The sequence below is a fragment of the Plecotus auritus genome, assembly GCF_963455305.1.
Source record: "Plecotus auritus genome assembly, chromosome: 3".
NCBI classification, from domain to species: domain Eukaryota; kingdom Metazoa; phylum Chordata; class Mammalia; order Chiroptera; family Vespertilionidae; genus Plecotus; species Plecotus auritus.
Genome location: NC_137772.1, coordinates 61,618,905 through 61,631,846, shown reverse-complemented (window position 1 = coordinate 61,631,846; position 12,942 = coordinate 61,618,905). Strand labels below are relative to the sequence as shown.

Below are 12,942 nucleotides of genomic sequence, written 5' to 3'. Positions count from 1 at the left end.
GGTGATCAGGCTGGCGGGGGCGCAGTTGGGGGTGAGCAGGCCGGCAGGCAGAGTGGTTAGGGGCAATCAGGAAGGCAGGCAGGCAGGTGAGCCAGCAGTCCCGGATTGTGAGAGGGATGTCCGACTGCCGGTTTAGCCCCGATCCCTGTAAACTGGCAGTAGGACATCCTTCGAGGGGTCCCAGATTAGAGGGGGTGCAGGCCGGGCTGAGGACCCCCCCGCCCCCCCCCCCCCCCCCGTGCACGAATTTCATGCACCGGGTCACTGTATATATATAATATATGGAGAAGAATTATTAGTAAATGTGGCAAAATGAAAACTAGTACATCTAGATGAAAAACATACAGATGTTTTTGATACTACTTTACAACTGTAAATATATATATATATATATATATATATATATATATATATATATATATGAAAACTTTTATAGTAAGGAGTTGGAAAATTAATAAACATGAAACTCAACTCATTTTCTAAATAATAACATATAATTATTTCCCTGTACCTCTCTGCTTAGTCAAAGTAATTTAATCTTGTATTGATAGAGACTCACTTTTTCATGCTAGTCATTAATATGTTCAAAAACCATATCCTCCACTGAGGATTAAAAAAAAACAGTGATAATGAGGTCCAAACCAGGTGATAGTAATGAAGATTCATTAAATATTTATGAGGCAGACTTTTGAGGACTTGGAATCAAGGGTGAAGAAGGGAGGCAAATCTTAGGAGATTCTCCAGATTTCTGGATTAGGTGACTTTCCAGATAGGGCATACAATCAACAGATCGAAGTAATGTGGAAAGGCCCTGTGTGAAGCAGAAAGAAATGAATCCAGTTTTGTACTTAATGATTTTTTGGCTTAGTATTTAAACACTAAAGGCCCAGTGCACGAAAATTCATGCACTGGGTGGAGGGGATCCCTCAGCCCAGCCTGCACCCTCTCATAGTCTGGGAGTCCTCAGGGGATGTTCTACTGGGGAGCGGGCCTAAGTCACCCTCTGGCCTCCCTCTGCAGGAGGCGACAGGACAGGCCAATCAGGGGATGGTGCCGCCCACCCCCCCATTGCCTCTCCACCACCACTGGACGCCGCCATTCCCTCCCTCTGCCCGCTGGCTCACGCCTTGGCTGGCCTGGCACCACCTGCTTGCCGGCCCTGCCCCCCGCTGACTGGTCGTTCCATCATTCTGTCGATTTGCATATTACACTTTTATTATATAGGATATCCTTTCTTTTCTAAGCTCAAGTGACCTGATATATGTATTTTAGTGGTTGTTTTTTGTTTTTTGTTGGGGGGGGGGGAGGAGGTATTATTAAAGAGAAAACTAACTTCTGTAGAGTTGCAGCCTTGAAACTTCTCAGCAACACTGAGACCCGTGCCTGACTCTGCTGCCTCTAAGTAGTAGAAGATGTACATACCCAGGAGAAAGAAATGGAAGCATGTTCTTTTTAAAGCCTCCAAAGGCTTGGTGGCATACTCTTGATAATTAAAACTTTTTAGAAGTTATATGGTCATGTTGATGTGATCAGTGGGTTTCTCAAAACATCTCAAGTTTGAATTTTAGTAATTTCTATTTTGATATGCTAGCAAAAGATCCAGTGCTGGTTTTTACTCTTCTAGGTTTTCATTAACAATTTCTAGTATGTTTTTAAAGCTAAATGGCTATAAGATTATTTTCTAACCTCACTTTGATACAGTTTCATTCACTTAATGTATGTGAACAAATATATAATTGACTAATCCCTACTTTTTTTTTTATTGATTTCAGAGAGGAAGAGAGATGGGGAGAGAGATAGAAACATCAGAGATGAGAGAGAATCATTGATCAGCTGCCTCCTGCACGCTTCCCACTGGGGATCAAGTCCGCAACCCGAGCATGTGCCCTTGACTGGAATCAAACCCGGGACCCTCCAGTCTGCAGGCCAACGCTGTATCCACTGAGCCAAACCATCCAGGGCTTGACTAATCCCTACTTTTTATAGAACTCATGTTCTTTTAGCAGTCTATTTGGTGCAACCTTTCTGGAGACGTTGAGTGTGTATTCCCATACAGAAGGTTAATTCCATTAGCTTTTTATAATTCATAATGAACATAATTTTATTTTTGAACAAAATATGATTTATATGTGTACTTACTTTTGAAAACTAGTATTTAGTAGGCATTACGTTTGTGATTTTTAACTCGGTAAAAATTTTTCTCTTCTAGACAAGCTCCGAAGAAGTATGCCTAATCTAGCTCGGATGCCAAGCACAACGGGTGCTAGTAGCAATGTGAGTTCTCCAGTCACCGTGCGAAATAGTCAGAGCTTTGACTCAAGCTTGCACGGAGCTGGAAATGGGCTTTCAAGAATACAGTCTTGTAGTAAGTATATCAATTCTTAAATTTTTTGTAATTTTCAGTTAGTCGTAACACCATTAAACAAATATCTTACTCTTCCATTTCTTGTTTTTCCTCTCAGGAAAAATTTTCTCCTTGTCTTGTAACTTTTTTTCCCCACCATTAAAATTAAGTAGTATTTTTATCAGTGCCTATGATACCAATTACATAGTAAATTATATGTAACCTTCATATCCAAGTATAGCAGCAGAAGCACTAAATGGTGATTAATTTCGTACTAAATGGTGTACTTATCACACAAAATCTGTTTTCTTTATAGATCTGCCTTTTTCTGTCTACTTGATACCTTTACTCTGAAGAAAGCACACCACTTCTTTCTAGCTGTTGTTTTTCGCTTCCCCCCTCACCCCCCACACAAATGAAGTTTTATTATTTGTCTACTTCATTTCATCTTATCACACAGTTTGTCATTCTGTGTTTTACTCAGCAACAAACAGAGTAATGAGTGTTCAGTTTGGTGTTCATATTTTTACTTTTCGTGGGAATGTGGTGGTTCCAGGTGCCCACACCCCCATTCCTGCTCATGTGGCCTATATAGGTAGTGGGGTTAAGTCTGACCCCTGGGAAGCAGACTCAGTTGTAGTATTGATATGCCCAAACCTGGAGGCCTGGAGATGATTTGTCAACCAACAAAAGATTAATGTGTCCCAAAAACTTGGTGGGAACAAAACTATAGCAGAATTTCACATAGACCTTATTTTTTGTTGAATTTGACTACTATACACGTACATCAGCACTCCTGGATATAGAATTCACCTACTATATACTTGAGAAAAACTAATTTAAGGAAATAGTTTCAAGAGATCTATAATAATAAGAGCATAATATGCTAATTAGACCAGACAGTTGAACGACCTTCCAGACTTCATTTTGGATGTCCTTCCGGCGAAGCCACAGGGGCCGAGGCAGAGGTGGTTAGGGGTGATCAGGCAGGCAGGTGAGCAATTAGGGGCAATCAGGCAGGCAGGCAGGCAGGCAGGCGAGCGGTTAGGAGCCAGCAGTCTTGGATTGTGAGAGGGATGTCTGACTGCCAATTTAGGAGGGATCGGGCCTAAACTGGCAGTCGGACATGCCCTGAGGGGTCCTGGATTGTGAGAGGGTGCAGGCCGGGCTGAGAGACCCCCCTCTCCCCCCATGCATGAATTTCGTGCACTGGGCCTCTAGTATTAAATAAAACTTATAGACATTTTCTTTTTGCTTTCCTCCTATTTTTATTTCAAAAAGATATTTTTTGTATATTCTATGCTTGAGTTCAAAATCAGCTAAAATGTTTTAGAAAATAGGGTGTGTCCCTGTTTAACTGAATGGTAAGTATGAGGCAGCAAAGGCTGGAGAAGTTAGCAAACAACAGGCTGAGTTGTGTGCATAAATTTCTGTTAAATTTGTGCTTCAGTTTTCCCTTGGAGAAAAGAATTATAAAATTAAAAAATTTCTGCCAAACAGTTCATTTTCTTAATGTGAAATGATATGCACTATTGGGCCAGTACATTAGTGAAGCTTTTAAGAGTCTTGCTCTGAGAGGTTTTTCATTTTGTAGATTTTGCTGTCCTTATCAAGGTAATAATAGCTAGCACTCGCTGAGTGGTTACGACATGCTGGGTGCCTCGTAAGGCTTCATGTAGAGTAACTCATTTATTCTTCCCACAAACTGTAAATGTCATGATGAAAACTGTTTAGGAAGTATATCTGTAATAAGCTGAATTTATACTTACTGATGTCACCTCTGTCTTCCTTTCTATAATAACAGCTAAATTGTCCCTTGTATTTTCATGAAATCCTCCTCAAAGTAACCATCAAGAAGTTCTAATGTCTTTCAAGCAAGGAAGAAATTGTCCTGTGAGAACTCAAAATTGTTAAAGAAAAGGAGGTTATTCTTAGAATATAATAATATATTAGTCTATATATATAAAAGGCTAATATGCAAAATGTCCCCTTGGGAGTTCGACTGGGAGAATGGGAGTTCGATCGCTCGCTGTGACGTGCACTGACCACCAGGGGGCAGCGCGGAATGAAGGGAGGTCCCGGCTGGCAGCCAGAAGGTTCCGATTGGCCCTGATCACTGGCCAGGCCTAGGAACCCTACCCATGCACGAATTTCATGCACTGAGCCTCTATTAATAATATAATACAGTTAGGTACTCAAAAATGTTGCTGATTGATAGAATACTTTCTTGTCAAGAATTAGAATTTTCTAGCCCTGGCTGAGTAGCTCAGTTGCAGGCTTGGTCCTTGGTCAGGGCACATACAAGAATCAACCAATGAATGGATAAATAAGTGGAACAACAAATTGATGTTTCTCTAAAAAATCAATAATTGGATTTTCCAATACTAACAGTCTTCTGGCAATTGGCAACATTGTATAATGCAATACAATTATATATAATATATTAAAAATTCCATTTTATATAGACATATATTAAAAGTTCCATTTTATGTATACATATATCTTTCAGACAATATAGGCTTTTTAAAAATATAACATTTCTTAAGTTGGATAGTGATAGAAATTTTGTCTCATATGAACTTCATTTTTTCTTCTAGTTCCATCACCAGGACAGCTTCAACACAGAATCCATAGTGTGGGTCATTTCCCTGTGTCTGTCCGACAGCCTCTTAAAGCCACAGCATACGTGAGCCCAACTGTTCAAGGCAGCAGTAACACGCCTTTATCCAATGGCTTACAATTATATTCCAACACTGGAATCCCCACACCAAACAAAGCTACCCCTTCTGGGATAATGGGCCGCAGTGCACTTCCAAGACCTTCACTGGCAATAAATGGGAGTAACCTGCCTCGAAGTAAAATTGCACAACCTGTCAGAAGGTAAGAGTCTTCGTTCCCTGGCCTACGTTACTTCATTGGCAGCTTTAAATTAGAAGCTGCTCCTGGCACCTTGCCTTTTTCTTGGTCTCAGTCTAACCCTAATAGTAGGCCACGCTACCTCTTTGGCCTGACTTGTGTCCCACTTCCTCTGGAAAGTGATGGGTGTGGGTGTCCATGTGTGGTCAGGTCTTCCTCTCTCTGATCTCATTTTCTTCCTTCCTCCCTCACCACTTCAACCTGATGCCCTGTTTCCTTTAATATACCAGGAAAGCTCCACCTCCAGAACTCTTGCATTTTCCTTCCCCCAAGTTATTTGCAGGGCCTCTTCCCTCTTTCTCCCTTCTTCTCCTACTCCACTTATCCTATCTAATAAAGAGGGAATATGCTAATTGACCATCACTCCATCACAAAGATGGCTGCACGCATAGCTGAGGCCAAGTTCCCATAAGGAGCCTTAACGAGCAATCAGCAGGGACCTGAGACTACGCCCTCCCCCGCCCCCGTGGGGCTTGACAGGGGACCTCAGGCTGTGTCCCCCACCCAGCAGGGCTTGACAGGGGACCTCAAGGTGCACTTCCCATCCTGGTGCGGGGCTAGGGGACGTCAGGCTGCTCCCCCCATCCCAGCACCAGGCCAGAGGACCTCAGGCTGCGCCCCCCACCAGGTGGGGCTTGACGGGGGAACCTCAAGGTGTGCTTCCCATCCTGGTGCTGGGCTAGGGGACCTCAGGCCATGCCCCCCACCAGGTGGGGCTTGACAGGGGACTTCAGGCCGTGGTTCCCACCCTGGCACCAGGCTGGGGGACCTCAGATTGCACCCCCCACCCGGTGGGGCTTGACAGGGGACCTCGGGCCATGCCCCCCGCCCCACACCGGGCGAGGAGACCTGAGGCTGTGCCCCCCTGCCTGGCTGGGCTTGACAGGAGACCTCAGGCTGTGCCCCCAGTGGGGCTTGATGGGGGACCTCAAGGTGCACCCCCAGTGCTGGGTCGGTGGAACTCAGGCTGTTTCCCTGCCCAGCAGGGCTTGATGGGGGACCTGAGGCTGCACCCCCCTGCTGGTGGGGCTTGATGGGGGACCTGAGGCTGCACACCCCTCCCGGTACTGGGCCGGGGGACCTGAGGCTGTGCCCCCCCACCTGGCGGGGCTTGATGGGGGACCTCAGGCCATGCCCCCACCTAGCGGGGCTTGACAGGGGATCTCAGGCTGTGTCTCCCACTTGGCGGGGCTTGACGGAGGACCTCAAGGCATGCCCGCTGCCCTGGTCTGGGCTGCAGGACCTCAGGCCACGCCCCCCCGTCCTGGCACTGGGCCAGGGGACCTGAGGCTACACCCCCTGCCTGGAAGGGCTTGACAAGGGTGGGACTGGCCGGGTCTGGATCTAGCCCAATGGGGGGGGACCGGCCAGGTCTGGGTCTCACTTGATTTTGAGGTGCATGTGGGTGGGCGGGGACTTGACTCTGGGTCCCATGGTGAGCCCCAGATTCTGACAGGAGGAAGGTTTTCATATACATTTTACTAATTTTCTTTCATCTCTGACACTTCTATTATAGAGAAAGTGCAAATAGCAATATTAAATTATTTCCTCTAATTAATCCCCTTTTAATGTGCATGAATTTCGTGCACCGGGTCACTAGTTAGTTTATAATGTGGTCTGACTCTCCTCACTAGAATGCAGGCTTCCTGAAAGGGGGTAGTTGATCTTTGCTTCATTGCTATATGTCCCTAATGCAAAGTGGTGTGTCCAGCACAGAGTAGGATTGCAAATGTTTTATGAATCCATTTTTATATCAATATCAGCCCAAATGTGTTAGGCACACATGCATTTGTACACATATACCTTCCCATCAGATGCATGGTTTAAAAAACATCTTAGTGATAATTAGTGGGTTTTTTTAGCTTGTGTAAGTTCATTGTGGTCCAGGTAACAGTCCTCCCCACTCCACAATTCTAGATTACTTGCAGGACACATTTTAGATGAGCTCATAGTCATGAGGTACCCTTCTTGAACTTAGATATCCTAGAGTGTTTTACGGTTAAAAAAATTCTATAAAAGTGGGTTGAGGAGAGCTTGGAAGATGAAACAATGGAGGCAGTAAATGTAGACAACTCCTTTTAAAAATTTTTATTTTATTTTATTGCTTTTTTACAGAGAGGAAGGGAGAGGGATAGAGAGCTAGAAACATCGATGAGAGAGAAACATCCATCAGCTGCCTCCTGCACACACCCCACTGGGTATGTGCCCACAACCAAGGTACATGCCCTTGACTGGAATCGAACCTGGGACCCTTGAGTCCACAGGCCAAAGCTCTATCCACTGAGCCAAAATGGTTAGGGCTAGACAACTCTTAAAAGAATATATGAAGAAGGAGAGGGAGGGAGTCAGTAAAAGTTTGAAAGGGATATGGAAACAAGTAATTTTTCTTTATGCACTGGTATATATAAATAGTTTTGCTTTTTTATTTTCTGATTAGAAGTAATAGGTGCTCAGGTCAGAAACAAATTCAGAAACTATTGAAAAACACAGAAAATAAAGGCTGATTTGGAATCCTACTACCCAGATAAAAATAACTTTGGTGTATATTTGTTAAATAAATTCTCCCCCAGTAAATGCAGAGCTGTGTTGTGCTTATGGCTGAATAGAAAGTACATAGGTTATTTGACACATACTGTCTAGATAAATAGGACCATCTGTTTGTCTCCAACCTAACCTCCTGAAAAGGTTGTCACTACCAGACTATTTGTGAGGGTCTGTTTTCCCAAACTGGAAAACACTGGGAATTCTTTGCCAATCTGATAGGAAAATGTTTGATTATCCATAAGGTTTAAAATTTCTTCATGTTATGCTCTGGCCAATGTGGCTCATTTGGTTGAATGCCATCTCATGCACCAAAAGATCTTGGGTTTAATTCCCAGGTTGTGGGTCCCTGATTGGGGTGCATATGGGAGGTACCCCATCTATGTTTCTTTCTCCCTCTCCCTCTGTCTATAAAAAGTCAATAAAAACATACTTTTAAAAATTTATGTTAATTTGCTGTTTATAGTCAATTAAGTAACTGCTTGTTTTGGGGCCATTTTTCTATTGAGTTTACCTTTTTCTTTCTGATTAAAGTATGTTTTATACGTTAAGGGTATTGATCATTTTTCACTCATGCCCACACAGAGTACATAGCACTGTGGTATCACTGGGTTTCTAGCAGATGCACATGTTGCAAAGCTCCAGAGTGTGGAAATCAAGGCTCACTTGGGGAAGTGCCAACAGATTGTCACTACTGGAGGAGCAGATTAAAGGAAGCAATGTGACCCATAGGGTTACTAACACTCTGCTTCCTTTTTCTTACCTTCATAGCTTCCTTCAGCCTCCAAAGCCTCTGTCTTCACTCAGCACTCTGAGGGACGGAAACTGGAGAGATGGTTGCTACTGACGCAGTTTTATGTACCCTTGAAGAATGGGGAAGAAGTGGAAATGAGGGTTGTATTACCTAGCTGGCTGGGTAACAGTGGATGTCGGGATATTCTTTCCCTTTTGCATTTTAACATACTTACTGCATTGTTTTTCAATGAACCAATCACCAGAGACTAATTATTGCACTTAAATATTTGCCTGAGATACTGCAGCATTCTCAAATCCATGGTTGCAGTATTGCGATACTTAGATCTAGAAAGTTTTTGTAGAACTGCTACGTACCTTTTTGAGAGAATTGAGATGTATCATTAATGCTTTCTTTGCCATATGAGTTTTTAAAGTAACTTGTTCAGTTTACTTACATGTTCTAAACATCTTCCCATTACATGTTCTGTGTTTTAATACATTACATATTTACAAATATGTTCGATCAATGTATACTTTGAAATTTACTTTTTTATAGTTTACAGGAATTTTATTTTTTGTGCCTATTTCTTTTTACACCTACGTGAACCACTATGGAACAACTTAAATTTTGTGCCATAAAAATATTTTTGTGGTAAGGTACTATTTTTTTAACTCTGAGGATATATCAGCAAAAATCCACCAAACAGTTTCAGAGACATAATTTTGTGTTGAATGAGCACTGTGTAATCTGAAGCATTGCAAGGAGGTAGCCAGACAGCAAGTTAAATGGTCTTGTCTTTTTCATTGTTAATTTATTGTCATACATGGGTTTCATATTTATAAAGGCATCACAAGCTCATTGCACTTAATACCGGCAATGTTTGCTACTATACCACCACCGATTTTCAATACTTTATTACAGAGGATGAAACTGTAATGTTTTATTAACAATGCTTCTGGAAATGAATGCATTTTAAAGCAAATAAATCTTTTTGATAGACCTTTTACAAAACCCATTTGCACTAATGAATGCTTTTCTTATGGTATATGACTTAATATTTGTTACTGTGTACACTGCTGTTTTGGAATGTTCAGAAATAAAGACTATTTCAGCAATATCAGGTCATGTATGAATGTGCAGCGTAAATGTATGACTACCATATATATATCTCATCACAGTCGTGAATGTGGTCATTGTTGCTACGTTCTCATGCAGGACATTTATAGCTAAAGCAAGTAGATAGGATATCCACATTTGTAAAAATTACTTCTTTCTCTAAAACACTTGTAAGGGTTAGTTTTAGTCCCATTTAGAAGGGCTGCTAGAAAACTCAAGTAGCCTGTTGTCCAGAAACACATTTATGGCTGAACATGATCAGGGGAGATTTTAATACTTTGTGGGGATTGAACTTGAAATACTTTCTCAGTATCAGCAAAATATTATCATTATTCCACATTATATTTAATATTTGTTGGAAGACTTTTCATCTGAAGGTACAGTTATAGAAAGGTGATGCAAAGGTTTTAATGTTTAAGAATAGAGTTCTGCCTAAAGTCCTTGGAGATTTTTTTTTTATTTTTATTTATTTATTTTTTTTATTGATATTTTACAGAAAGGAAGGGAGAGGGATAGAGAGCTAGAAACATCGATGAGAGAGAAACATCGATCAGCTGCCTCCTGCACACCCCCTACTGGGGATGTGCCCGCAACCAAGGTACGTGCCCTTGACCGAAATCGAACCCGGGACCCTTCAGTCCGCAGGCCGACACTCTATCCACTGAGCCAAACCGGTTTCGGCTGGAGATTTTTATTTTTAAAAAATGTGCCTTTAGATAAGATTCTATCTAAAATTAATAGACTGGCTTTAACGTAGCTTGTACTTTAAGTGAAATGTGAGCTAGAGGAGGAGAGGTATCAAGGGGGAAGTGGTATGCAGTACGCACTTCTTTAGTGACAAGACTGTGCTAGATATTTTGTATACATTCGTTGAATTCTAACAATCATCAATGTTATCACAAGTTTAAAAGTAAAGACACTGAGCCCTAGAAATGTGACATGAACCTTGTGTACATATCAGCCAGGAAATAGTGAAGCTAACTTCTGAACCCAGGTGTTCCTGATCTCAAAAGTCTGTTTTTCCCACTATGCTCTCTTCCTATGAGCACGCGTAGTTAAGTTAGTATATTTTTTTTTTTAAGTGAGTTTATATTCTGCTGAGGAAACTAAAGGATCCAATTCATTTTCAATTTGCATGTTTCATTTATATTAAAAAAAAAAGTATGTTCAGCCCTTGGAATCAAAAACAAAAATCCCTGCATTTTAGACTTTACAGTCTAATTGGGGGGAGAGACAGTAAACCATAAACAAGTAAGTAAATCACAGTATGTTAGGCCCTAAGTGCTATGGGAGAGAAAGAGAAAAGGAGATCAAAGTAAGAGGAGTTGAGAAGATGGAGATGGGGAGAGATCACACTAATAGTGGGGTCATCAGGGTAGCTCTCATTAAGGAGTTGACACCTGAACAAAGACTTGGAGCCAAAGAGACAGAGTGAGTCCTGAAGCTTTCATGGCCTCTTTTACCTATTTTCACAATTCTCCCTAGGTTGCATAGGAGAGAATTTAAAGTGTTGCATACAATGGATGCCTTAGGGTAGTGGTTCTCAAAGTGTGATCCCCACATTAGCAGCATCAGCCTCTCCTGGGAATTTATTAGAAATGCAGATCCTCAAGCCCTCCCCAGACCTACTAAACCAGCCCTCTAGATGAAATTTGGAGCAATACAGGCCTACCTCTAGAAACAAAAATATCTAGTAAATAATCTAATGCTTAAGGGAACTATAAAAAGAACAAAGTCCAAAGTGAGTAGAAAGAAGGAAATAATAAAGATCAGAACAAATAAATAGGGTCTAAAAAAACCCAACAACAATAGAAAAGATCAATGGAACCAAGAGCTGGTTCTTTGGTAACCAAAATTGATAAAACTTTATCCATATTTGTCAAGAAAAAAAGAGGGCCCAAATAAAATCAGAAATGAAATAGAAATGATAGCAGATGTTAAGCGAAATAAGCCAGTCAGAGAAAGATAAGTATCACATGATCTCACTTATACGTGGAATCTAATGAACATGCTGATAAGCAAAACAGATCCAGAGACATGATGAATCTCAGAGGGAAGGGGGGCAGTGAGGGATGGCAGGAAGAGATTAACCAAATAAGTTATATGCATAACCTATGGACACAGGGTCTGGGGGTGGGGTGAATATGGGGTGGAGGGATTCACTAGAGAAAAAGGGACAACTGAAATACTTTCAAAAATAAATTTTAAAAAGGAATGACAGCAGAAACCACAGAAAGACAAAGGATTATAAGAATATACTATGAACAATAATATACCAACAAATTGGACAACCCCCCAAAACTGATAAATTCCTAGAACCATACAATCTTCCAAGGCTGAATGAGGAAGAAACAAAATCTGAACAGAATAACTACTAAAGAATTTGAATCAGTAATCAAAACACTCCCAACATAGAAAACCAAGATGGCGGCATAAGGTATACACCTGTACGTGCTGCCTCTCACAACCACACCAAAACTACAACTAAAAGACAAAACGACTATCACCCAGAACCACGGGAAAGCTGGCTGAGTGGAAGTTCTACAACTAGAAGGAAAGAAAAAAGCACATTGAGACCGGGTAGGAGGTGCAGAGCCACGGAAAAGCAGAGGTATGGAGGCACACGCATCAGGCTGTGCACTGTTTTTTCCAATTGGGAGGGAGATATAAGCTCCCGACTGCTCTGAACTCCAGTTTCCGGCGATACTCTGGGGACCCAAAGTCCTACGGGGAGAAACTGGACTGTCTGGCATCGGGTCGGAAAGTGAGGGTGGCTTTCTCACAGAGGTGCTCGCAGGAATCATTTACTGAGCTGGGGCATGGGGCGCAGGACACAGAGATGGCTGACTGGCAGCCATCGCTGTTTGCTAGGCCCTGGTGATTGCCCGAAACCCTGCCCCACCCAATTTACAAACCCACCCTAGCAGTGGCTTTTGCATATGAATGGCCTGCCCTTTTGCAGCTTAACCTAACAAACTTCAGCTGGGTCAGAGACCTCCAAAACTTCCAAACCCCAAACAAAGAGAAATCGGCAGATCTCACTGTAGCTCCTGCTGGGTGGCCTCTCACAATAGCTGACTTGCACCTCCTTGGAGATCCAGGAGCCAGCATACACAGTGGTCAGTGTGAGATGACACCAGATTTCAACTCCTCACATCCATAAGTGACACACTCAAGAGGCAGACTCAGAAAAAAAAAAAAAAAAGAGGCAGACTCAGTGAGTACCAAAGCCCCACTGAAGCAAGTCCTGCCCCATAAGGCTGTCTCCAGCACAGCAGTTCTTCCATTA

General features: G+C 42.2%; 1 protein-coding gene across 3 annotated transcripts in view; it reads left to right on the top strand.

The window, feature by feature from the left end:
* The window catches only part of SLAIN1 (SLAIN motif family member 1), a 65,191-nt gene extending 55,530 nt beyond the window's left edge, over positions 1–9,661 (top strand). For all 3 annotated transcript variants that reach the window (XM_080659629.1, XM_080659628.1, XM_080659630.1), the window contains 3 exons: positions 2,210–2,365; positions 4,942–5,224; positions 8,573–9,661. In XM_080659629.1, coding sequence (XP_080515755.1) covers positions 2,210–2,365; positions 4,942–5,224; positions 8,573–8,648 — 515 coding nt within the window. In that variant the 3' untranslated portion in view covers positions 8,649–9,661. The remainder of the gene's footprint in view (positions 1–2,209; positions 2,366–4,941; positions 5,225–8,572) is intronic.
* Positions 9,662–12,942: the final 3,281 nt, after the last annotated feature.